General features: G+C 45.8%; 1 protein-coding gene across 36 annotated transcripts in view; it reads right to left on the bottom strand.

The window, feature by feature from the left end:
• The window catches only part of KALRN (kalirin RhoGEF kinase), a 637,850-nt gene that overhangs the window by 349,098 nt on the left and 261,808 nt on the right, over positions 1-26,944 (bottom strand). For all 36 annotated transcript variants that reach the window (XR_011503193.1, XM_014866840.3, XM_044771457.2 and 33 more), the window contains exons 7-9: positions 22,919-23,110; positions 19,153-19,284; positions 15,739-15,969 (exon numbers count right to left, since the gene is read on the bottom strand). Coding sequence is in view for 35 of the 36 variants with exons in the window: in XM_014866840.3 (XP_014722326.1) it covers positions 15,739-15,969; positions 19,153-19,284; positions 22,919-23,110 (555 nt within the window). In the remaining variant the exon portion in view is untranslated. The remainder of the gene's footprint in view (positions 1-15,738; positions 15,970-19,152; positions 19,285-22,918; positions 23,111-26,944) is intronic.

The raw sequence follows: 26,944 nt of genomic DNA, 5'->3' as shown, positions 1-26,944 counted from the left end.
AGTCAGTCCCCAGATGGAGCTCTGCTCAAGGGAGCTGATCACCAGGACAACTGCCCATTCTGGCTTCTTTCCACCCCTCTCCTCCAATCAACCAAATAAAGAAAGGTCTTTGCATTCTAAGGTCTTTAGTATCTATGACTCTCTTAGGAAGCGGTGGAGACGCCATGTTCTTCCAGGCTTAAGATCTAGTGATTTTGCCCCAAGACGTTTTCCTTGGTGTTTAGAGAAGCTGGAACAGAGGTGGCTGGTGCAGCAGGGGGATGAGTGAGGGGATGCTGAGAAAATATGTTGTCCCGAAAGGGCACTTGGCAGGGAGAGTGGAAACCCGTTAGTAAAAGCCTTGAAATGTAGGGAGGATCAAAGCATTTAACATCCATTTTGCGTTTGCCCAGATGGCCTAACAAAAATGTGCGCCTCTCAGAGAGAAAGGAAGCACTTCACCTTCTGGTCTCTGAGGAGCTGGCGCTCAATAAATCAAGTGGCCACAGAATTATGTACCAAATCAGAATTATGGTACAGACTCACCTGTTACAGATCCTGCCAAGACTCAACGGAGCCCACTCTCCTCCTGCTATACTGAACTTTACTTTAATGTTGGATTAATGAGGTACTAGCCTTCTCAGATTTTAGAATGACTTTTGGGGAAATGATTTACATGAACTAGGCCTGTTTAAAAGAATGCTTTAAACCATTTTTCTGTTTCTTCTGCAGATTGCCCTGTGGCAAGCAGGCAGACCAAATCATTCCATGATTCTGTGGAGCCAGGCAGGGGAGTCTGGCTCTGCAGAATCTAGCCTTTGGCTTCACTTCCTCTGCCATTTGAGATAAATTATTGCCTGCAATTGTGCAAAGTATGAAAGCCTTCAAAGCTTTCAGTGACAGTATCATAAAGCCCAGACCAAGATGGTATTAGTTCAGAGAAACACCCCTATGAATATAAAAATGAGGTTTAGCAAACACCCACTTAACAAAGCCAGAAGGTCAGGTACTTATCCACTAAAATGAAGAAAAAAACGGCTTTTTAAAAAATGACTTTATCTAAACATTAGGTGTAGAGATTTTAAACATTTTACATAACAAATTCTGGCAATACGTTTTTTGAATATTCTGGAGGAACATCTGTAAAAACAAATTGCAGCAGTAAAGGAACTGGATTTTCACTTTTTTGCAAATACTGAAAGGCCATACCCAGAGGAACTTTAAATATTCCTTTCTTAGAAGAAAGAAGGGCCCACGGTTCTCCAAATAACTTACAGTGAAATTTCAACCAAAAAAATCAGGAGAGTGCGTTGTTACTTGCTTGCCATGGTTTGGTCCCACAATTCTGTATCGTAAAGGGGATGATGAGCACCAGCTTGCAAGGTCAAAGATCAGTATTTCTAATCACCAAGTTCCCTATATATTGCGTACTATGAACAGTGCACTTTTACAATTTTTATGCATATTTAAACTTTTATTAATCCCCTTATGAGAATGAATTGAAGCTTTAGAATAATTTTTATATACCAAAGAGCTATCTTGCAGCCTTCCATGAATGCTTTGGAATTTACGACAGACTTTCAGATTACAAATTTTTTCTTTAATTTAGTTTTGAGCAGCTGAGTATGATCTGCTTGTCCAGCACTGTTTTTATTAATTTCATTTCATTTCATTTCATTTTTTATCTCTAGCTAATAAAAGTAGTTATTCTAAAGCAAATTGGTTAAAGAGGAGTGTTTTTCATCCACTAGTTCACAAATGGTTAGCTTTTATACTCTCTGGGGGGTATTTCATAACTTTTAAACTTTTTTTAAAAGCAGTTTGTTTCCTGTTTAAGTTATTTTGCTTTCTTTAAAATGTCAATTCATTTTCAGTTGGTGACACTTAGTTTACTCAATTAGCTCTACCGTAACCACTTAAAAATCGATATATTTCATACGTGAGAGGCTTTCACTTAAGCATAGCTCTGCTCTGTGATGTTACATTGCCTCATTCAGTCCAGCTTCTGCCATTAGAACTGAAGCTGCGGGGAAAACGTGCAGCTCAGTGAGGATTCAGGGACTGCACGGAAATCAATTTAACAAATATAAGGCAATGGTTTAAGAAGTGAACACGATTAATTCAGTAATACATAGAAACTGAAAAAGTCCTTGAGGACAGATAAACATAATCAATACATGAGGTGTTGTTTAAAATGCTGATTTCTGACTGTTTTGTTTCAGATAGTTCATTTAGAGCCAGCCTGGCTTGATACACACATTTGGACCACATGGCCCTTTGACCCTTGATTCCATGTCCCCCATCCTTGTCCCCCATACTGTCCAGTTTCCTGCATAGACTGCTCAGCAGAGAAAGGTGCTTCTGAGCAGACACCAGCAGCACCTGACCATTACACTGCACACCGTAAATTAAGGCCCAGCACTGGAAGTCTGGATGTCCCTCAGTTTCTGGTGAGTCCCAGAATCTGAACATCATTGGTTGAAGAACAGAGTTACTAGCCATACCCCGGAGCCTACCAAAGTGTAAGCACGCATCGAGGTAACCCTTATTAGCTGCCCCTTGTTTAATTTCTCTGATCCACAAGATCTTATATAAAACATTCAATTATCAGTTATAGTCAGGATAGTACAGGATAGTTAATCACGCTTAGTGATAGCTTTGAATTGGTATTTAAGCATTTCCAACAATAGGAGGTTTTATCTTTTTGTTTTTATCTGAGGGGTCCTCAGGATGTGGGATATGAATATTCACATATTGAAAGAGATATCTACTAGCCTTATTGTGCCCTAGTGCAGGTCACTGAGACAGCCCGGGGTGCAGTATTAAACAACTGCAAGCGAGGCCCTGACCCCAGGAACTCGGTCTAAGTGGGTAACAAGCACTAGACGCGAAATCACACAATTCATCATTAATCGCAAAGGTGAAAAGTGCCAACGAGCAGGGAAGGCTTCTCTGAAGAAGTGAGAACTCTGAAGAAGTTAGCTGAGACCTGAGAGAATGGCACTTCACCAAGTGAGGAATTAAACAGATCAGCAGGGCTTGAGTAGGACGTGGGTAGGAAACAGGCCCAGAGAAGGCAGGGACCAGACAGTGCTGGGCCCTGGTGAGCTGAGTCTGATTCCAGCATTCATCCTAAGAGCCACTGTAGGGCTGGAAGGAGGAGACAGACCTCAGGAGACCTGCACTTAAAATGATCGCTCTGACTGCTTTGTGGAGAATCAGCTGGAGGCAGGCGAGAATAGAGGTGGGAGAACAGGAGGTTACTGCTGAAACCCTGACAGGAGGCGATGGTGGCTCAGATGCGGCTAACGGCAGTGTGGAGAGACAGGTTTGAGTAATATCTAGGGGGGAGCATGGCCAGGATTTGCTGATTGGGGATGGGGGTGATGGAGAGGCAGGAGGAAGGCTGAGCCCTAGGGCACAGCTTGAATCACGAACCGCACGGAAGGAGGGACTGGTCACCCCAAGTGAGTTACGAGGGATTAGCACACAGGACATCTTTTTCTAAAGTTCTCTTCCAATTTTCATATTTGCACTCTGGCTTTGATAAATGACAGTTGTGCCTTTGAACTTGAGTGGGAAGTAGCACCCAATGATAGCTGTCAATCTGATTCTGGCAAGATGTGCCTTTCGTTTCAAAGAAGCAATTTTACATACTAAGGTTTAAAAATAAATTATAAATTGTTAAAATAGCTGGATATTAATAATGAAAAATCAGGGACACCAAATCCATTTGAAGAAGACACTTAGGCATAAATGGAATTAACCATGTGTTCTTGAAGGGGCATTCCACCGGGATACAGTTTTTGAGGGGCCCCTTAACCTGACATGCAAAGTTCTGTGTGGCCAGCCCCACCCCCTCTCAACCCTGCCTCCAGTGAATTCCTGCCTCACCCCTAAACACCCCAAAAGCTGCTTCTCACCTCCTGAGTTTTGCCCTCACTATTTTTAACTTCATTTGAAATGTCTGCATCATTTTCTCCCCATATCAACTTCTCAGGCTCCTTCCTACTCAGCCTTTAGGCGCCATCTCAAAATCACTGGTTTTGGAAAGGCTTTTCTCTTTAATAACCCACCCAGGCTGGGGTGATACCACTCTTCTCTGATTCTTTTCAAACCACAATTATTGCCCACAGCCAGTCTCTCCCACTAGACTCTGACCTCCTTGTGATCCCAGGAGACAGCATGGTACTCAGCACAGAGTGGTTTGCTTAAGACATATTGAACTGAACTAAACTCAAACTCATCCCCCCGACACACAGCTTGGGGGTGAATGTCTCCAGTTCCATACTCCCATCATAACTCTATCTGAGCATCTCTCACAGTCTGCATTCAAGTTCTCTTTGTGTGTCTCCACCCTTTCCACTGCCCCACTTGGCAGGTAGTTAGCTCCCGAAGGAGTATGGGGTTTTCATCACTGTATCCTATCCTTTCACCCTCCCTCCATCCCCAGCATCCCTGCCAGCACTGCACATGCAGGAGACACTCAATGAATGTTTATAGCCATGGATTGTCAGGTGCAAATACAGCTTAGGCACCCTGAATGGAGAGGCCTGACTTGCCCTGTCATTGGGCACAAAAGCCCAGGTAAGCCGGGAACCCCTCACCACCACAGCAGGCAGGCAGTCTTGCAGACAACTTGTAAAGCTCTTCCTTCTTTCTTGTGCCCCAACTTTTCAACCAGAAATTAGTCCTTTCCCAGAACAGTCTTTTCCAAGACAGATACTCACATCCTGAACCGGATTTGGGAGCCAATCTAACAGTCATTATGCATAATTCCCTAATCACCCCCTTTCTTCCTCATCTAATTGTGTTTATTCCAACCAGCACACAATCAAGACAGTGCTTTTCAGGGGAGGAGACAGTTTTTTCTAGCTGCTAAGGAGAAGAGAAAAGTCCTTTTGAAGAGAACTATTGATATTTTCTGAACAGTGGCTATGCATGCATCTGAGTTAATGGGAGAAAATCAAGGGCCTAGCCGCTTTCTGTCTCCAGACTCTGATTTTTTGGATTCTTCTAACATGATAGAATCTTAGTGTTAGAGGAGACTAGGATCACTCAGCCCAGTGCAGGAGGCCCCTTTGGAACAATGTTTTTAAGTTGATATCTAAGCTCTACTTACATATAAAAGTGTTTTAGGTTCCTAAAACATCATTAAAATGTGGCACCAGAATGATCACCCTAACTTATAGACACCATCCTTGGGGTCAAGAGGAACCTGGGTTCTTGTCCCAGCTCTGCCCCTAACCCGTTGTGGACCAGCTGGGTGTGTGCCTTCTCCTCTGTGGACCTCACTGCCTCAAATGCAAATGTTGGATCAGACCATCTCCCTGAATCTCCTTCCAACTCGAATATTTCATTATTTTATTCTATTGAGGGTGCAGCAGCTCCCCTCCTTGGAAGAAGAGACTATTGTCTTTGGAGAGTTTGCTCTTTGTCAAGCACGAGGCCAGGTCATGCTGCTCCTCATCTCCTCTATGCTTTGGGGATTACTACCCTTGGCTAAAGATAGTATCTTACCCAAAGCTGCACCCCTTCCCCGGTTGGCCTGCACCCAGTGACAGACTCCTGTGTATAAAGGCCCAGTTCTCACTCCCCAACATGGGACAGCCCTGAATGGTCATCCAGTCTTCAGAACAGCCCCATAGGGTTGGCTGGGGATTCCCTTGAGATGACATTGCAGCTCAACTTCACCCTCTGTCTAATCCTGCTCCTTCCCTTCCCTTCCCTTCCTCAGGGGTTGATTCCAAGACCACTTCCTAATAAATGTCCTCTGGCTAGCCCCCTGTGTGGACACCTCCTCACCCTGTTTAGACTCTGATCCTCTAAGCTGAGCTGCCCTCCCTTCATGGATGCCCTCCTCACTCCATCCAGGCTGTGACACTGCATACCACAGCCCCTGCTCCTCACCGATGGCCTTCTTAACCTGCTCAGTCTCTGCACCTATGCTGGACCACCCTCTTACACAGATGCTCAGCTCACCTTGCTTGGGCTCCGACACCCTGCACCAGGTTGCCCCTGCACAGGGACTCCCTCTCACTCCACTCTGGATCATTCTTCCCTGAGAATTCCCAGTGCTGGGGTGCCCTCCCACCAAAGCCATCCTCATCCACTCGGGCTCTGAATCCCTTGGCCACTGTGGCCCTCCCTCCTTATGGAGATGCCGACCTTGTTCAGCCCCACTTAAAAGGAAGAGCCTCCCCTTTCTGGAAACATTTCTTCACTAGCTCCTCAGACACCATCCTCACTGAGAATTCCACTGGCTCACTGACCTCTACTGCAGTCCTCTTTTCTGAATCCTCCTAGTTTCCAGCCTCTAAGTTTTGGAATACCCGAGGGCTCAGTTCTGGACCTCTTCTCTTACTTCTTGATGATCTCATTCAGTTCCATGGCTTTAAATATCATCTATGTGCTGGTAATTTCCATATTCACAGTTCTAGTCCTAATTTCTCTCCTGAGATTGAGACTCATACACCCAACTGCCTACTCTTCCTCTGCAATTTGGCATATAACGGGCACTTCCAACTTATCTAAAACAGAACGCTTGATTCCCGTCTGCTGCACTCCCCTTCTCTCCTGGTCTACCTTGTCTCAGCCAAAGATACCACAATTCACCCAACTGCTTAGCCACAAGCCTGAGTCTTTTCTTATTCACTCTTTCTTGTACACTGTTTCCACCACAACCACCCTAGTGTAGGCCACCACCTTTCCTCACTCACCCACCAGCCCTCTAAGTGGTCTCCCTCCTTTTACTTTTGACAGGGCCATCCACACAGTCCTCAGACCTATTTCTATAACCATAACCATGACAGTCCCCGTATTGAAACTCTACAATTGCTTCCGATCACACTGAGAAAATCCAAATCCTCTCCATAGCTTATAAGGCCTGACTGGATCTGGAATCAGCCTATTTCTCCAAACTTCTTACTCCTTTTCCCTGCTCTCTCTTCACCAGTCACTCTGGCCATTCTCCCATTTTCGTGAATGCACGCAGCTCATTCTGGTCTCAAGGACTTCGTAGGTCCCATTTCACATGCCTGGAAGGTCTTCTTAAGCACCTCCGGTGGCTTGTTCATTGAGCTCTCTGCTCATCCGTCCCTGGCTGTCACTATATGATCTACCACATAGCTGTTTGTTTGTGGTGGTGTTTTTCCCTCTACCTCCTAAATTTAAGCTGCACGTGGGCAGAGCTTTGTTTGGTTCACTGCTGTGTTCTCCAAGAGCACTTCCTGATAAATGAGTGAATGAACTCAACCAATCTGATAAAGGGCAAAAACCATTAAAGGAAATATAGACGTTTTGCAAGTACATGTGGAATCGAATGCCAACTCTCTGATTCCCTCATCTGGCTCTGTCTGGTTAAGCATCTTATATGAAATGGGTTATTAAGTTTGTGTTGCAATTTGATCCATGGCAAAACAACCAAGAAGTTTTATTTTTTTTAAGTAAACTTTAGAACTCCTCCCTCTCAGCAACTACCTGCCAGCCCCCAGCCTCCACACTCTTTGGAAAGCCATCATTCTGAGGTCAGTGAAGGAGAGTTTACATGCCATCAGGTGTCCACAACACATTTTGTTCTGTTCAAGGCTCAAGTACACACGACGTGAATGAGCACCCAGGACAGTCCATCAAATCATTATTTCTGTCTCCTTGCACAGAATACTAAACGTTAGTTCTGAAGGAGAACGGCTCATACGCTGCCAGTACCACCCAGCTTCCCATCGGGCTGCGACTTGAAATGCCCAATTACCAGCAATTTATTTCCTGTCCCCTCTTTGGAACAAGTATGATCAAAATAAATGTCTTGCTATGGTGCGAGAAGCCATCATTTTTCTGAAAGGGCTCAGCTGAAACTCATTAGCAGTGTATAGTCTCTCCTTCCCCTGAGAACTGTGGTCCTTTCTCCTGACAGACGTGATGCTGAATGGAAGCTGGCTAAGAGACCAGAGGACCCAAAGTTTCAGCCCCCTCCCTCGTTCCCTCAGGCCCCTCCACTCCCAGCCAGCCCACGCCTCTCCCTTCCCAATAGAGCCAAGACTGAGTGACTGGAAGTTGCTTTTGCCTATGGTACCTCCCTGAGAGAATCTCTTCATTCTTGTCCCTCAATGTCTGTTTATGGTGTCACCATACTTTTCATCACTAAAGCTTGAATCACTTAAGTCAGAGGTTCTCAAACTTGAGAATGCTTAAGAATCACCCAGGGTTCTTTTCAAAACATAGGCACCACCTCATCCACAGATTCTGAATCAGAAAGTGTGGAATTAGGGCCAGATAACTGTATTTTTAACAAGTCCACCACTCTGGCCAGATGATTTTAATGCCAGGAGTCAAAGGGCCACCTTTTGAAAAATACAGTTCCAGATTCACACTTGACAAATCCCTTGTTGTCCATAACAAAACGGATAGCAATTTCCAGTGACTTTTTTCACAAATGCTCTCAAATCCACACTTGCCTCATCACCCTAGTTCAAGTCCTATGGCCACAGCATGACTGTGGCTCCCAGGATCTTTCCACTCCAACCCAGGCTTCTACTGGCACCAAATTATCTCAGACCTTCACTCTGGTCACCTGTTTCCTCTGCTCAAAATCTTCCAATAGCTCCCACTAGTTATAAAGTGTGAGTCTTTTATCCTTTAGCCTGGTATTCAAGGCTCCAGAAATAGCATGTTGAGGTGAAAGATATGCTGCGCATAGGGGTTATCGGAAAGAAGTGACCCTGGATGGTGACTTTCTTGTTACTTGTTAACATAATAATAAAAAAGGAATTGAGGACACTAAAGGTGTTTAAAATTACCCAGATCAAGAAAGGCCTGAGGCTCAGTAACTCCTGAGAAGGGGCCTTTTCTTCTCACTGCCTCCCAGGCCCCACCAGCCTCCCAACCCTGTCAGATGGAGGAATCCAGGTCCTTCCTAGGAAGGTGCTCCCCCCACACAAAGGACCACTCTTCAGGCAAAACAGAGTTTGCCTTCAGAAAATCAAAGCAAGCACCAGGAGAGAAGCCATGGTGAGGAAGAGAAGAGAGGAAGACGGAAAGTAGGGCAGACAGGAATGGGGTGGGAAATAGAGTGCAGAAGGGAGGAGGAGTCCATGAAGTTCCCAGGCAGGAGGGTCTGAGCATGTCAGAGGCAAGCCTATAAAGCTCACTCCCCAACCTTGCCAATTCTAGCTAGGGAATACACAGAGAGGACTGGAACACAGCCTTCAGAACCAGCCTTCTACTAAGGGGAGAGGGATAGTGGGCTCCTTCTAAGATCAGAGACACCAAAGAGGCGGATGGGCATGCTTCCCTATTTTCACTCCAATCAGAAAGCCACCCTGAGAAGCAGAGCCCTCCCTCTCTCCCTGTCCTAACTCCCAGCTGAGCCTCAATCCTGCTCTTTCTGGGCATTCACCCTGCCCAAAGAATCATCTATTATCTCCTTGAATGTAGTTAGATGATTGGATTATCACCATCAAAAAACTTAACTGAGATCTTTAACACTGCTAAATACTACCAGGGACAAACGGACAGCATTCAAGATATATGCTACAAAGGAAAGCATCGGAAATGCTGAGTTAACATAATTAGGATTGTAAAGAACAAATGAGAATGGGTAGCGTCTGTTTTAGGGAAATTTGTGTTAACTGTAGAGGGCAATTTTACAACGATGGAACAGATGGAAAAGAGTGTCTGGGTGTAAGTACGACTATGTGGGTCTTACTGGACAGGCAGTTTGAGGATGAATCTCAGCTGTCAGAGGTTATATGACCTTGGGCAAGTCTCATCCTTTAGGACCAAGTAATCTATCAGGGCCTTTTGAGCAATGGCATTCCAGCACTAAATCGTAAAGCCCTCAAGGGCAGGGGTTGTATCTCTCTGCATTCCTGTTATTTAGCATAGCGCCCAGGGCAGAGCAGAGAGGTTAAGAGTGCGGACCCAGAGGGTACATGGACTTGGGTTGAATCCTCGCTCTGCCACTAGCTGTGTGAACATGGGCAAGTTCACTCCACCTTTCCAAGCCTCAATTTCCTCATCAGTAAGATGGGGACCAAACTAACACCTACCCTGCCTCAAAGTGTTGGAAGATTAAATAGGAAAAGGCAAGTGAAGGGATTAGATGATCAATCATATTTCCTCATAAAGATGATGAATCCTGAGCTTTGATCAATAAAAGTTTTATACACACATTTAATCCCGGTAACAAAATCTCAGGGCTGGAATCCAACCATCTCTCTGATGTTTCAATCTCCTCCTCAAAGTACCCACCAAGTAGCCAGTCGGTTGAAGCTGGCTCTCCCTTGTATATGTTCCCTGATCTGTCTGGGACTGTGCCTGAGCATTTTCCATCTTGGATGCTTTAACCCTTCCTTCGTATAGGAAGAGTTCATTACTGGACCCATCATCATTCTGGTCACTTTTTTCTAACTAATCATTCTATGCGCAACCCAAAGTGCTCATTTTTTATCATGCAAAGCTGTCAAGTGGATTATATAATGCCCAAACTGGTTTAGTATGATTAAGGGGCTATAGTCACTAGAGCTAGTGAAAGATTGAATATCTGGAGTTGAAAAAAAATTACTCTCAAATCCTTTTTTACACATTCTTTGGCAGGCAAGAGCTGACAGAGTAAGAGCTATAATTTTCCATGTGAGGCTCCAGAAAAACCGATAGAAACAGGTGAGATTCATTTGTAGTACAAGAACTATGGACTTTAATATTAATACATTCATTCAGAATGGAAAGTCACTGAGCCAGATAAATCCTGCCATCACTGCCTCTCACTAGCTCACCTGACTGGACTGCTGAAAAACAGAGACATTGTTTTTAACGGAGAGCAAGGTATCCTCAAATGTGTCACTGTCCCACCCACACCGAGACCACCCCTACGCCTTCCAGCCTTACTTCCTACTTTTGCTGCCAGGAGCAGCACCCAGGTAGACTTCCTCTTCCCTGTCCCCTGGCTGTACCTTAGCTCTCTGCTTCCTGGACTTCCCCAGGAACATCATCCTCCTCTCCTCTGCCTGAGCTCCAAGGGCCAGTGCAAATCCCACCCCAATCACAGGGAACCTTTCCTGTTCTGACTCCACCAACACAGACTTGTGCCATTCATATATCCTTAGGTGTATTTGTCTTCTCTCAGGTCAGAGACCTCTACTCCTAGCCCAGGGCCTTGTACATAGTAGGTGTTCCAAAACACTTCATCAATTTATTCTTGCCAAAAATAGAGGGAGAAGAAGAAGGAGAGGCAGAACAAGATGGCCCGCAGAGAGTGCTCAAAACAGTTGCTCTGGCTATGAGAAAATGGAATGGAATTTGCGTCTTCCAGCAAGATCAAGAACCTAGCTTCTCTTGTTCTTCTCACCACAAAGTCAGGTCTATCTGGGCTTGGAAGTAGTCCTTTACATCCAGGGGAAGCCATAAGAGTTAGAGGAGAATAACAGACAGAAGGTGAAGATCGGCTGATGCCGTCACGGAGCGCCCTTCTTGGCTGTTGCTCAGTACTGTCCCACTCTAAACTGGAAAAACAATAGTACTGAAAATTATTCCAGTAGCAATACTATGGCAGTGTGCCCTACCCACACCTTTCTGCAGCTTAATGAACCCAAGTTCCAGTTTGATCCTTAGAGACTTATTTCCATTGCTTCCAAGCCCAGCAGGGAAGAGAAAGCCGTTGAGACCCAAGGGAGGGCTACGACAGGGATGGCTTTGTCAGGGCAGTTCTGGCTGCAGATATTTAAATGGAATCTCTTTTCCACTGGAGTCCATCTTTGGCTTTCATGTCTCTGCTTTACTCTGCTTTGGGCCCTTAAAGGGCAAAGTATTCCTACTTGGGCAAAGACCACCCCCAGAAATGGCAACGGGGCAAGGAGTCAGGCAGGCAGAGGCTGGCTCGCTCTCCCTCCCTCCACTAGCAGGAGTCCCTGTTTCTTTCTCTTCTGCACCTCCCCCCACCTTCCTCCTTCTCTTTCTCCTCCCATCTCATGTACATCTGATTCTCCTCTCTCTGTCTCTAAATCTCTCTTCCTTTCTCTTCTTCCCCCATTGTCTGTCTGTCTTTCCCTGTTTCGGGGTATGTGTATGTGTCTGTCTGTCTTTCCCCCCTCTAGGTAACATGCATGTGTGCTCCCCGTCTCTCTTCCTGTCTTTCTCTGTCTCCCTGCCTCCTCTCTTGTGTGGCTTTTCTGTAGGAGACCTGGACTGGGCGCCAGAAGACTTAGCTTCTGGTCCTGGTACTACCATTAACTAGCTGCTTGGTTATGGCCAGTGGTTATGGCCAAATTACTTTACATCTCTGGGCCTCAATTTTCTAGACTATATAGTCAGTCAGACTGGATGCTCTTCCAGGTCCTTGACAGCTCTGAGATTTTATCACTGAATGAAATGGAACTCAGCCGACCCAAGACCCACGAAGCAGTTGCTACTGTAAAACAGGAGAATCATGCTGGGGTGCCCAACAGCACAAGCACCAGGGGGCACCTGAGTACCACTCAAAGATGATGTGACCCAGGGGTTGGCCCCATGGCCGAGTGGTTAAGTTCGCGCGCTCCGCTGCAGGCGGCCCAGTGTTTCGTTGGTTCGAATCCTGGGCGCGGACATGGCACTGCTCATCAAACCACGCTGAGGCAGCGTCCCACAGACCACAACTAGAAGAACCCACAACGAAGAATATACAACTATGTCCCGGGGGCTTTGGGGAGAAAAAGGAAAAAATAAAATCTTTAAAAAAAAAAAAGATGATGTGACCCAACCCAGACAACACTGATGGAGGATGCGCTCCATGCTAGGCAGGTAGGGTGCTAAGCCCTGTACCTGTATCTCATTCAGTCCAATGAGGTAGATACTATGACATTTCTATTTTAGAGGTGAGGAAACTGAGGCACCAGAGGTGGGATGACTTGACCAAGGTCATACAGCCAAGACTTGTCAGAGCGGGGCTGAAACCCAGGCCACCTGACTCCAGAGCCACGCTCTTATCTAAGTTCTATGTTGCCCCAGCCTCTGATGCTCGCTCACAAGCTTCCCACTGAGGCTGCTGAGTAAACCTTTCTGGATCCCAAATGTACTCAGGAGTCTTAGATCCAGATTACAGGGTTCAATCAATTCTCTCCTCTTCAAGACACCAACTCTGACTTCTCACGCTTCTGCCTATAACTGCTCCATCAATACTCTATTACCCTGCACGCTGACTGGCATGCTGTGGTAGACCTGCCCTCTCTATTTTCAAATGCGTATGTCTGTGCCATTCTAATCAACCAGGCATCTCACCAGAACCTTCACAGTGCTGGGCCCACTGCAGAGGCCCACGCTTGCTGACTAACTAATGAGCACTGGGATACTCGGTGAGCACTGAGGGTATGTCCCTGAGTCCTCTGCCTGGGTTGTAAATATCTGGGACCCTCAAGACTTTCATATCATAATTCCTGTACGCAGGCTCCAGCTACTCACTGGCAACTACTGGATGGATTGGGATGGAGGGATAAATGGCGTTCCCTTAACAGAAGCAGAAATTGGGGGTCCTCCAATGATAACTTCAGCTCAAGCCAGCAAATACAAAGAGAACCCCAGCTTCATACCAGACACAGCTAAGAGCCGTAAGGTGCAGAGGGAGGAAGAAGCCATGGTTTCTACTCTCAAGGAGATACCGGAATAGAAGAGATGAAACATGCAAAATCAAAAACAATAAACGTATAACGTTTCTTGGAGTCAGAAGACCAAAGTCCAAGTCTTTCCCTCTGACCCTTGAGTGGATTACATCCAGCAGCCTTCTGAAGCTCAGACACCTGTCGGGCACTAATGGTGGTTTGGGTGTCAGGGAAGCATTTGAGACCCATCACCAGGTTTGGTAGCTCTTGTTTTTCACATTTTTCTTTGAGCATCTGTCCCAGTGTCAAATACATGGTGAGAGAGAGAGCGAGCAAGTGGGACACTGGGTGAAGGAAGTCGTGTTTCAGAAGTCATATTCATACATTCTGAAAAGTACAAGGAAATTAACCATTCTGGGGAATTCAGTTTGAAAATTTCAAACCTCATCACATCCACTTCATAATCTGCTTGTTTTTCTTCAGTGCCAACAATGTGATTTCTACAGTAGAGATGAATTGATAGGGTCTGAATTCTAGAAATGCTCTTATTTTTAAGAGCATGACGTAGAATAGCCACCGGTGTAGTTTTACTACACTTTTTCCTAGCTTTAGTGTAGATGTCATGGTGGCCACAGAAAAGTCTGTAACTGCAGTGCCCAGATAGTCCAAGTGTGGATGTCGCGCTCCTGCTAGGGAGGTCTTTCACCCACCCTCCTCACAGCCCCGCTGCCCCTCTCCAGGGCCCATCCTAGTAGAACAGCCACGAAAAGAGAAGGAAGCTGCACGATCTGTAGCCAGATAATCTCTGTGAGTCACTCAGAGTTCAGTGATACAGTAACGCCCCCTCTGTGTGCCTCCGGAGGCTGGCACCTCACTTTGTCTCAATCACGGACGGACTCCGTGCTCTCCTGTGCTCAGGGATGATATATTTATCTGGACAGTTCCAGATGGCAGGAGTAGGCAATTGATTCATTTGCTTCTCCATTCCCAGCAGGCCCCACAAGGGTTTCAGAGCTGGGGCCAGCACACAAGCAGTGCCGGTCTCTCCTGAGGCGGAGGTGTCGCCTCTGATGACTCAATCACTACCCCAGCTGGGGGTGAGGGGTGGGGGGACTCTGCAAGGGAGTTAGGGCAGCCCAAGAAGGGAGGACACTGTGAAGGCCTACCTAGTCCTGGGACTGACTGCACAGCGACCCTGCACCCAGAGGGTGTCACAGCCAGTCACAGGATGCCCCGCTATCCCTCCATCCTGCCTCTGTCTCAGGACACCCAGCACCAGGGCCCCACAACAACAGCTGTGAAGGGAACCAATAGTCGGCGGACATGTCCAGTGGGCTCTCAATTTTCCATGTATATTTCCATACAGTTTTGGATTACACCTGGTCAATCACAGAAGGTATGGAAGGAGAGTGAAACACTTTTTATACGTATAATCTTGAAATTACACGGTGGCCACAGAAAAGTCTGATAAGACGAGTGCCCCAATCCCAGCCTCTCACGGTGAACCCCCAGGGAGATGACGCTAAGCCTCAACTTCAGTCTCCAGCTCCCTACTAGCACCCCCTCCCCCAGTGTGTCAGTTCTCAGAGCAAAGATCCCAGGGGCCTACTCAGAGACACAGAAAGTATAATGGGTTATTTCATCCAAAAAGGGCATTTGTGGCAAGACTGTCCTTTTATAGTCAGTAACATAACCATTTCTTTATTATTTCCGGTAAAGGAAAACGCTATGACTGGTATAATGCAAAAAGACAGATTAAGCCAGAAATAACCTCTAACCACGGAACATACAGTCATCAATAGCCCATGTTTTAAATCTGGTTTCCCAAGTACAATCCTGCCAAAGAATCCTTTAAGGTCCCTATATGCCACCACAGGCCAACTCTGGCAGGCCACCTGCATCCCTGATAGAGAAGTGAGCTCATTTTATGTGAGGGCCAACCCTGACAGAGCTCAGATAATCCCCCAGACCCTGAAGTTGTCCAGAAAGCTCATGCCTCAGTGAGGGTCAAGCTCTCCCCTCATGAAAGCTATGTCACATGACTGCAGTTAACAAGTCGAGATGGTATTGGGGAGGGTGCAGCTGGGGCTGAACTGCCTCTTCCTTCCATAAATCAGGTGTCCCCAGGCCTGATCACCTAGGTCGGGACTGCCTCCCTGGGATGGATGCCAGACGCGGGGAAGCAGCTTGTTACCTGCTGGACGTCCTGCTGGAAGACACAGAGCTGCAGCCGCTGGTGGAGCCGCACCTTGCGGTGCTGCCAGATGCTCTCGAGCCGCCGCTGGTGGTGCAGCACCTCGTGCACCACATCCAGCACCTGGTGCACTGCCTTGGAGTAGTTGGCTGTGGCTGTGAGGGACTCAGAATTCCCAGGACTCAGGGGACGCTGCAGCACATCCAGCAGTGCTTTGCCATCCTGGCTGACCTGCAAGAAGGAAAGAAGGTCCAGTCAAGGGAGTAGAGATGCACGCAGGGCACAGAAAGGCAAGGAGAGACTGTCCAGGGGTCCCCTGATTTGAGGCTGAGAATCTCAATCCTACCCAGACCCATGACAACCAAAGATGTGCCATCCAGAGCTGCCCTGGTGCCCAGCTCGCAGCCCAGGGGAGGGCAGGGCATCCCGGAATCCTGGGGGAGAGGAGCTGCCAGGTCAGCAGCCAGTTGTCTGTGAGACTCCTGAATCAAAGTCTCTTTCTCCTGTGAATTTTAGCCTCACAAGGGCAGGAACTCTGCCCTGTTCATCTTTCCCCATGTCTAGAACAGTGCCTGGCATATGGTACGTGATAAACATTTTGACTGACTCACTAACCAGGTCAGGCAGCAGAACTTCTGTTCAGAAATGAAGCTGAACATGTGTCGGAACCATAAACCTCTCTCCCTCTTTCTTCTTCACCTTCCTCGACCTGCTCTAAACTTCTAGATGGGCGACCAGAGGCAAGTTACTCAACCTCTCTGGGCCTCAGTTTCCTTGTCCGTAAAATAGGAATAGTAATGGTTTATACCTCCTAGAGTTGTGGTGATGATTAAATGAGTTAACACACATAGACCCCTTAGAATAGGGCCTGACATGTAGTTTTGGCTACCAATTCTATCTGCGTTATCATCATCCTCACTCTCTCCTGTCTTATTTCCTTTCTTTCATATTTATCCTTCTTTTGCTCTCCTTCTATACAACCTCTTTTTTTCTCCTGAAAGTGGTAACATCCCCATCTTTCCAGAACGTGCAGAGTAAGGGAGGGACCCTTAGATTGTGGACACAACAACCATGATCCTGGGTTCCCCAACACTCACCCTCAGTGCTGACAGTAGGGGGACATTCTCTGTCCTTCCTCATTGGAATCCTGGTGCAATTACAGGCACCAGTATTTCTGGAAAGTGGCATCATCTTATCAACATCTGTGGCCCTCCAGTGCTTGGCAGAGTACCCAGTAGAACATGCATCTTTCCAATTTAAAACAGTGGTGACTAGGGAATTGATAGGAATTTTAAGACCTCAAATTATTTGGTCAACAATGAAATCAAAGTTGGTTTGGAGTTGAAATGGTCTTTTCCTTCCAGCAAGATGGCGAAGGAGGTGTGCTCCCACCTCCAGCCTTATGATGATGAATGGGGAGTTGTTTGCTGAGCTCACAGCCTCCCCTCACCCCACCTTCACGTCCTGATAATAGCTTGTCTGGGGGTTCTGGAACACAGAGGTGACTGTCACTCCCTCTCCTCATGGGGCAACAGAAACGCATGTGGGGCTGGGGCATTATTAAGAAGAGTGCCGATAGAGAGTGCAGCTGACACAGGAGAGGAAACCTGGCTGGAGGAATATGGCCAATTCAGGTGACCACCACTATCTACCCCATCCCACCATGTCTGCCTCCATGATGTATTGCCAGGGTAGGGGGCAATGAAGAACCTTATAAATAATACAGAGGAAACGCCCTCCAGAGACGTGAATAAGACAAATATCCTACGGTCAAACCCAGGAGAGCTCTCTTCAGGGAATTCTGAGTAAATGCTGTCTTTTGTCCAGAGCAGGGTGATTAGAGATGGAGGGCCAAGTCCTGAAATCCATGGGAACATGGGTTCCAGTCCTGTGCCTCAGTCCACATCTGTAGGAGGCAGGGGCAGCCCACTGACCTCTGAAGTGGGCTTGGAGCGAACGTCTACACCCCACAATGCTCGGACCTGAGAACAAATTGGGAGAATACTGTCTTTCTATATAATAACACTCACACCCTCAAGTGTGAAGTGTGTTACTATAATACTAATCTCATTTGTACTTTCTATTTTTGTATTTTACAAGGAATAAATTTAGAGACTCTTGACCTAGGGACAGAGGTACAATTCTCGTATAAGAGAAAGCCTCGGATCAGAGCTGATGAGATCATATTTGGCTCACAAGCCCTCCTCTCTGCCTCCTATAATGACAAAGCTGTTACGATTTTTTAGCAATTATTACTGTCAGGCACTGGGCCAAGTGCATTACAGGCATTATCTTTATAACCCTTCAAACTACAAGCAGGTGTTATCACCTTCATTTCACAGAAGAAAAAACTGAGGCTTAGAGTGGGTAAGTACCTTGCCTGAGGTCACACAGCTGGTAAGGAGAGCCAGGATTCAAACTCAGTTTGACTGTGGCAAAAACCCTCACTCTCACCCTTGGTTCTTTGACTTCAACATGCACCAAATTCACCTGGGGTGATATTAATTAAAATGTAGTTTCCAGGTCCTACTTAACACTCTGATTACCAGTCTGAGATGGAACCCAGGAACCTGAGCCTCTAACAAGCACACCTTTAACAAGACCACCTGAGGCAGGTGGTCCAGGAACCCACTCTGACAAACACTGCTCTGACTTTGCCCCAGAGGAAAGCCACGGGCTGGATGTGAATGCACTCTCCCCTCCTTGCCCAGCTTCCTTCCCCAGCCCATCTCTTTACATCCCTCACATCTCTCCCTCAGAATTCTTGCCACTTAAGTAAGTGGTTAGTGAACCACTTGCTCGCGTTATGTTCACACCGATACACCTATGTGCCCCTCTCCTTTCACCTTGAAAGGAACGTCAAGACAATTTTTCCTGTTCTCAACTTTGTACCATGCTCCCAGCCTTTGATTTTTTTCAGTGGAAGGGTCTTTTAGAATGTCTGCATTTCCATGGCAGCCTCTCGCTCCTGCAAACACCGTCTCTACCCGGTGGTGTATTTTCCTCTGGACCTTCTAGTGAGAAAATTAGTAATTTTTGATGAGCTGCTTCATAAAAGGGGTAGTAGGGCTAGTGTGAACACGCCAGCCAAACAGCAAACTGCAGAGGAGCACAGGGCTGCTTTCTTATATTCCTCCCTCAGAGGAGACAGTCCGATCTTCACCATAGGATGAGACAGGTGTAGGGGGGCGTGTGTCTGTGTGCATGCACACCAAGGTAGTGCCTGCTGATGACCGCATCTTTTCTGCTTCCTGGCTGTCATTCACAGATCAAGGACCTTAAAGATGTCTCCAAAGAGAGAAAAATGGCCTCTTTTCTTTTCAGTTCCACCAAGGATATTTCACAGCATCAGGCCAGTACTCTTGCCACCCATCCATATGCCCAGGACCCATGGGTGTCCTATTCATTTCTCACCTCCGTGTAGGCCTGGGTCACCTGCTCATACAAGGACTGGTGGTGATGGATTGCCAGCTCCAGGTCCTGCATCTCGGACGGCAGGCCACCTTCACTGCACATCTTGCACCAGGCATCCACTCCCGACAGGAACTGGAAGGAGATACCAGCTGGGTCAGTGTGGGAGCACTGGGGGTGGGCAATGGGCAGATGGTGTAGAGATGGTCAGACACCTTGGGAAGAAGCATCAGGACCTCTGGAGGCCTTCAGAGATCACTGCAGAGAGTGGAGTTTTTACTTTAATTCTACAAATACTAACTCCATGTAAGAAGTCCGACCCAGTACCTGTTTAGGAAGTGTGGCTTCCACAAACAAAGATGGCTATTATGAAACTGCTGGGGGTGGGAGCCATCTGTGTGTTCAACAGGCTATATCCACACATTGACTATAAAATACAGGTGTGGAAACAGCTCACTACATTACGTGTATATGTCAGAGTTTCTTGTCCCGTGCACACTCATGGGCACATGTGAGGGGCTGCGTGTCATATAACGGGATGTTTGCACACACATCCTTTCTAGTGTGTACACTGAGTTGTGAAGAGAAGCAAAGAACACCTCATACATGACCCTCAGACACCCCAGGGAACTTGCAGAGATCATTCCCACAGGGGATGGGGATTAACACTCAAGAAGAACCCCGCTGCTGGGTCAGTAGCCTTAGGCGTGGGTGAGGGGAGGGGCAGCTTAGGGGGAGAGGCTATACTGTGCCAACAGTGGCAGTGGCTCCTGGGATGTGATACACAGATATGGATCTTGACAGACATTAAATTATTTAAAAATTAAAATTAACAACTGTGGAAGACTATGGGTCTCCACGCTCAAAGGGTGAGCTAACTGAAATCACTCGGATTTATTGAGTGGAAAAATACACCTCTAAAATGCAAATAATTCTTCACCCAAAAGTCTGGAGTGGTTCTGTCTGTGATTCCTCTCGCCTGGGTGCACAGCTCCATTTAAATTAATTGCCTAAATACCTTTTTATCTCATTGCCTAGAACAGCCCATATGAGGACGATAAAGAGCTGCCTAGATAAGTACATTGAAAAAATTGCCTTAAATCCATTGTTTGGCATGTTTCTTTTCCCCCAGCTATAAAGAAGCATAGTTTATGAGTTTCCCTGAAGGACTGGTAATACCTGAGGAAATTGTATTAAAAAATAGATACAAATAAAATTGCTTCTCATCCAAACTAATCCAAGTCAGGAAACATCAATAAAAGTTGACTCCTCCAGTTGCTGCAACTGCTTGAGTTCTAGTCTGCTGGCTGTTGTGGCTGATTTTTCATTCTGTATGTCTTTATCACATTAGGCCATCTCTTAACAATTCTGGAAGAATGCTGGGTGTCATCCAGTATCAGATTGCATGTACTTGCTCACATCTCAGAAGATTCTTTGCTCTGCCAATAACCATTTTACAGAGGAACCTGAAAGCAACTTGACATTCGTAGGGGGACCGCCTCTACAAGGCCCTTGGGACTTCTCTGTAATACTCTAACAGGAGTCCTACAGCAGATCCCACAAAATGGTCAGCTCAAGGAGAGAGAGACAAAGAGACAGAGAGGGAAGCATTGAGTCTCCCTTGACAATCTTGATGAACCCTGAATAAAGGGTGTAAGCAATAGGGTTGAAGAAAGAACAAGAGATTAGACACGAATATTCTCATGGCCCTAAGAATGAACCAGTCACTATCACTCACTACCACCATCACCCTTAAAAAAAAAAAAGGGGCTAGAATCCTCTCAATACGTAGGGCTGCCCCTGACTTATGACACGGTATTTCACTCTTTGGGAAGGTCTCAGGTGGAAACAGACACAGGTGGAGGAAACACAGAGATGCTAGGATACCATGTTGAACAAACACCTACAGTAATAATGTCTACCCCTTAAAAAGCACACTAGGCACCTTATGTGCCCCATCTCTAATCCTTACAATAGCACTGTGAGCTTTATGACTGTCCCCACATTGATGAGGAAACAAGCTCAGAATGGTAAGGTGACTTGCCTAAGAGTTAATGATTAGAACTTACATGTGTCTGGCCTCAAAGCCTAGACTCTTTCAATTATCCCATGTGCCTTCCATGTAACAGAGGGAGAGGTAACAGAGGGAGAGATTTAAGGTATGATCTGGTGTCTGACTCTCCGTTATCTGTGAGCTACCCAAATGTCAGACAAAGAAAGAAATTTAAAGGTTCAGACCACAGGCTTCAATGTTAGACACACCTAGGTTGAAATCCTAGCTGCCCATAGATTGTGTGATTTTCACAGTTGTGTGTTAGAAAATGTTTAATAACCAGCATATATATGTATACATATATATGTGCATGTATGTTTGTGTGTATGTACACATAAAGTATATATACAGTGTACTAAAAATTTTACTGATATAAAGGATGGATAGCACATAATTTACAAAGAATAATAACAGATAAAATGCTCCTTATAATAAATTCCATTTAGCCAGTTGATTCTCACAGGATGCTTTTGTCTGCAAACGACAAATTTATATAGTTCCAACACAAAAGCTGGTTATATTTTCACTTATGTTAAGGTGTAAGACAAAAGTGAAAAATATCTGAAGACCCATGTCAGAACGTTACTTCTTCATCAGTGATGTGAGTGATTTCTTTGCTGAATGGAATAATAGTGTTTGAATATCAGAAGAATATTTCCTCAATTTTGTGTGCTATTCACAATGTAACAGCTACAGAGAGGACACATTTTTAAGTTTAGTCTGCATTTTTAAATATTTTCTCCTTCATTGCCTTAAGACTTTATAACAATCAATGAAATAATAAATCAAGCCCTGGTTTGTAGCATTTGCTGACTTCCATGGTGTAAAATGTCCACCTTGGTCTATTTCAAGCTACCCACGTGACATCACAGAATATGGAGTTGGGAAGAGATGATCAGTAGCCCACACTGTATAGTATTTGCACCATAGAGATAAATAGATATAAATAACCTCAAGAACATAGGTAATAGTAAAATGTAGTAAAATAATTGGGAGCGATGGGTTTTGAATATTTATTACCTTTGCTTTTAATATGACATAGTTAATGTAAGTTTATATAATTTAATTTTAATTAATGGCTATGTTTGACAACTAACTCACAAAATGCCTGAAAATTTAAGTTAGCTCTCCATGAGCTGGTTGGAGCAGCTCCAACCACTGGATCTTAGGCAGCTCACTGAATCTCTCCGAGCTTCAGTGCTCCTCTCTGTAAAAGGGGTTAGTAATGTCACTGGCCAATGTCAGTAAAAGAATGGCAACAAATTATTATTATTTCCATCCATTTTATTATTATTACATTATTACTATCCATAGCAAATGCTTCACGTAAAATTAGCTTCCCCCTGCTCTCAGCACTCAGTGATCAATTTAGTTTCCCCTCTTTGGTCTATGCTCAGGGAATACAAACTAAGCAGAGAGTCAACACACACATGCACACACAACACTAAACTGCCAAGCAGAATATAAACAGGCTCTGGGTTCCTCCTTGTTTGGATGTTAAACAAACCACCATGACTTACCAATGTTTCTTTGTGTACACAGGGGCCAGGAAAGTGGTGGAACATGGGGTATTGCTGCAACTACTCAGAGGGTCTTCAGTGTTTCAAAAAGAGAGGAGGGGCTCTCTACCGAATGCGTATGCATACCCACCCTGCCCTTCCCCTGCCCATCCACCCTTCCCACCAACAGCAGCCACAGCAGTTCCCTAGGCCTCACCTGCTCAGCCTTCTGGTGGAATACCGCAGACATGGCAAGGATGGTGCTGCGTTCGTCCAGGGCAGCTGCAAAGCTCTTCCACTCCTGGTCCAGCTGCGTGGAAATCTGCTTGATTTGCTGTGAGGCATAATGACCAGCCTCAGAGAGGCGGGAAGCCACGGACATGATGCGGTTGATGTTGACATAGGCATTCTGGGAAGCAAAGGAGAGGGAGTGCTTAGTGGGGCAGGCTGAAGAGGCGTCCATTGAGTACTTTTGCGGTGGGTGAGTATTTGGGGAAGGAGGCTACCCAAAACAAAAAGTATGAGAGATGCTGGTATAGGCCACACTCGTGCATCCATTTTTGGCCCAACAGAAGTCTTTGTTTCTGACATAAAATTTCAATAGATAGCTGGTACAGTAACTGAGACCTTTCATTCTGGGGACCAGCATAGTCTTTGTGCCAACTATTAACGCACATGAATGCAGTCACTATACATGGAATCCCTTAGTAATCCTCACAATCATGTTATGAGTTCATGCCAAGGTGACAGCATGGTACTTCAAATTACTCTCTGGAAGCAACGGCTCAGACTAGGACAAAAGCTGGAGGAGGCAAAGGCACCTCTCTTGCTCAGGACAGAGCTGTACCCAGGGCATCACTGCTACCTACAAAAGGGCAGCGGTACTCATCAAAGAGGGCAAAGGGCACATGTCACAGGATAACTACACATCTTCCTATCACCAAGTGAAGACTTTGCCATCCCCGCCTCCCCCCCATCCCCCGCAAAAAGCTGGGGCACTGACCATCAGTCACTTTAAATAAAGAGAACATTTGAAGCCACAACATTTTCCCATGCTAAAAATAAGACCTGTGGAGCCCTTTCTCATCCTTGCTTGACTTAGGAAAATTTCTGCACCTGACCCCAAAAAAGTATCTGTGGGTACCCCTAAAAAGCATCATCGGTGGGGCTCTCCTGGCCCTGCTGACTCCTTTTATCTTTTATTTTGTTTACACTCATTTCCATCTTTGATTGCCAATTAAAAATTCCTGACATGTGTGTAGTTTCCTACTAGGCCAGCAGAAAACTCTCCAGGAAGGAACAAGACAAAAGAAAAACCTCACAAACACAAGACAGTACTGAGCATGGTTATTTTTAGCTGCTACCTCCAAGTAACTGTCTGAGGTGTCAAAACAATCAAGTAATATTGTGGCAGCCACGGGGAGCTTTTCTGAACCACACAATGTCTGCCCGAAGAAGGATTAGGTGGCAGGTGGCTTGCACACCTTCGTTCTTTGTTACAAATCTCCTCAAATGATGATAAATACTCTTCAGCTATAGCATTTTCTCTTGCTTCTATTAGCTCAGGAGTAGTTCATTAATATTGGATCAGTTTAATGAAGGTTCTTTATTTTTCTTTCCCTCTTCCCTCGTGGTCCCCATTCATCTTCGCTGTTCCCGACATCAAGTACTCCATCCCAAACCTGAGCCAGGCTGATAAGGTTTCTCTTCACTTAAAAGGTCTCTGTGGAAGTTTAAAAGGTGAAGTGAAGTGCTTGAACACAAATCCATCCTGATGTCTAATGACCCCCACGTGTAATCTCTTTCTTTAGTCTGGCCTGAGACCTTTCTGACGCAGTCCATTTCTTTAATAAAGCTAGAACATTATGACTCTTGTTATTTGAAACAACTATCCTTCAAAGATTCAAGAATTATTACCAGCCCTGCCTTCTGAGTTAGGACATAAATTCTACTTAAAATTAAACTCTATTTATAAAATGGATAGAAAAACCAACTCTGCGCTTAGAAATAAAGGGAAAGAAAAGGGAGGAAAAGGGTAGGTACTGATTTCAATAGTTCTGTCTTCTAAGGGAATAACATTTAGAAATTCCCCTAAATTTCCTGCTTGTGCCATTGTCTTATTTTGGGTTCCCACTAAAAGAGACCCTGAGACAAGGATTTGGGGCAAATCATCAATTTGGGTGTGATCCCAGGAAGGGAGTGAGGAAGTCAAAGAGGAAAGGGAGGAAAATGAATACAGGATGTGTTCATTGATGGGGTGCTGCATGAGCGACCAGGTGTCATTCCTACTGAGACCTTTGGAGAGACTGTGTAGAAAACACCACTGAGCTGTCCTCTGGGAGGTGAGGAATCTAGGGTATTTATGCACCAAGTCTCATGGCTCATGGTTGAAGGTCCCTCTTGGAGTAACTCCCTGGCATCTCTAGCCCGACCGACACACAGGTCAAGCACACACTCCCCAGGTCAGAGAGTGACCATGGGCAGAGAAACCCAGGAAGCTGTCACTGTACATGGGAACCATCTGCAGATGATCTTCAGGGTGGGCTGAGGGGATTCGGGTGGGACGTTGACAGCGTCTGATATAGCTGTTCTTCCAAACTGGATTCAAATCCTGGAAACCCCCCCTCCCCCCCCACATTTATCCAGATCTATATAGGGTCGTTGGGTTTTCCAGTCCTGTGAAAGCCCTTGTGTGCTTTGGCCAGATGGGAAGCAAGAAAAGCAGGGCACTAGCCTGTCCCTCATGGACATCTTATGGATGCCCAGCCCTCTGTCATCACCACCTGTTTACATTCTCTCCCCACAGGAAACACAGGGAGGCGTATTTCTGCTCACTTTTAGGAAGAACTCTCTAGCTATTAGAGATGTCTAACTGCCTCTGGAGGCTGTTAACACCTTGTCACTCATTCAAATATTTACGGAGAGTGGGCCAGGCTCTGTGTTGGGGGCTGTGGGAGATCAAAGAAGAATGAGACAGAATTCCTGCCCTCAGGGTCTCACAGCTGAGACTTAAGAAAAGTCCTCAAAATAACTGTAATTTAAAGCAAAATGAAGTCAGTGTTTTGACAGAGTTGGAGGCAACTCGCTGTCGGGATGCAGAGGGAAGGGATCTGAACCACCGGCAGGGATGTGGGGAAGAGGCTTCCTACACAGAAGGGGGTGGTGAGGCTGGCGGTCCTCCAAGGTCTCCTTCCACCCTTAATCCTATGATCATAAATGAAAGCTAAAAACAATACAAACAAAAAAAGACCATGGCTTACATTTCACATGCTAGAGACTACCACAGTAAACGCCTTTTTGTTTCCTTTTCAGTGGGCAGAGAAATGTCTCACTAAAACTAACAAATGATTATGCTTCACAAAAGAAGCAGAGGCAGTATTCCTCACAATAGAGGGATAAATATAATGTTGACTCATGAAGTTGCTCACTCTTCTTCTCTACAGCCCCTTGTTGGAATAGCAAAGCACTGCAGGCAAGTCACATTGCTCCAGTTCATCATCATCATCATCTTCATTTTCCTTCAGCCAAAAATCTGAGACCAATGAGCAGATAGATTCTAAACTGTAGCCACAAACAAAATGACAAGAGAGGAAAGGCAGAGCAGGTCTCAAATGACTTAGAAGGAAAGAGCAAGGTTGAAGAGCTGGATTAAGTGTCTGAATAAATAGGGGTGCTTAGCCATTGGCACAATGACATGTCATGGTGTTGGGTCAATCCACCCATGTGGTTCTTCTGTGTTACTGTTTATGACTCTGTCAAAGACCATTTTGGAGTCATGTTTGTCCTGGGGACATGATCAGCAGGAATGGATATTTTGACTCATTATGTCCTTTCCATTTCCTACCAGCTGCTCCCTCACCTCCCTCTCATTTGCCCGGCTCTGCCATTCTTCCCTACCAGACTTAAATGCCCTTCCATCTGACAAGCTGTCCATCATTCAAGGGCATCAAAGTCACTGGGCCAGGAGTCAGGAAACATGAGTTCTGGTCCAGCTCTGATACTCACTTAAGATGTCACTTCACTCCTCTGTGTCTCAGTTTCCTCATCTGTAAAATGGAAGAGTTGAACTAAATGACCTAAGACATTCCATTTTCAAGGAAGCAGTGTCAGTTCCATATAACCCAGACCTCTAGGTGCATTCTCTGTTTACGGAGGGCACCAAGATGGGATATAGAAAAGTCAGGAGGTCACAGGTCTCTTTTGTCTTATTTTCAGAGCCTGGGGGAATACTGACTATATTCCC

Source organism: Equus asinus, chromosome 5 (genome assembly GCF_041296235.1).
Source record: "Equus asinus isolate D_3611 breed Donkey chromosome 5, EquAss-T2T_v2, whole genome shotgun sequence".
Taxonomy (NCBI): Eukaryota; Metazoa; Chordata; class Mammalia; order Perissodactyla; family Equidae; genus Equus; species Equus asinus.
This window is presented reverse-complemented; position numbering and strand designations above follow the sequence as displayed.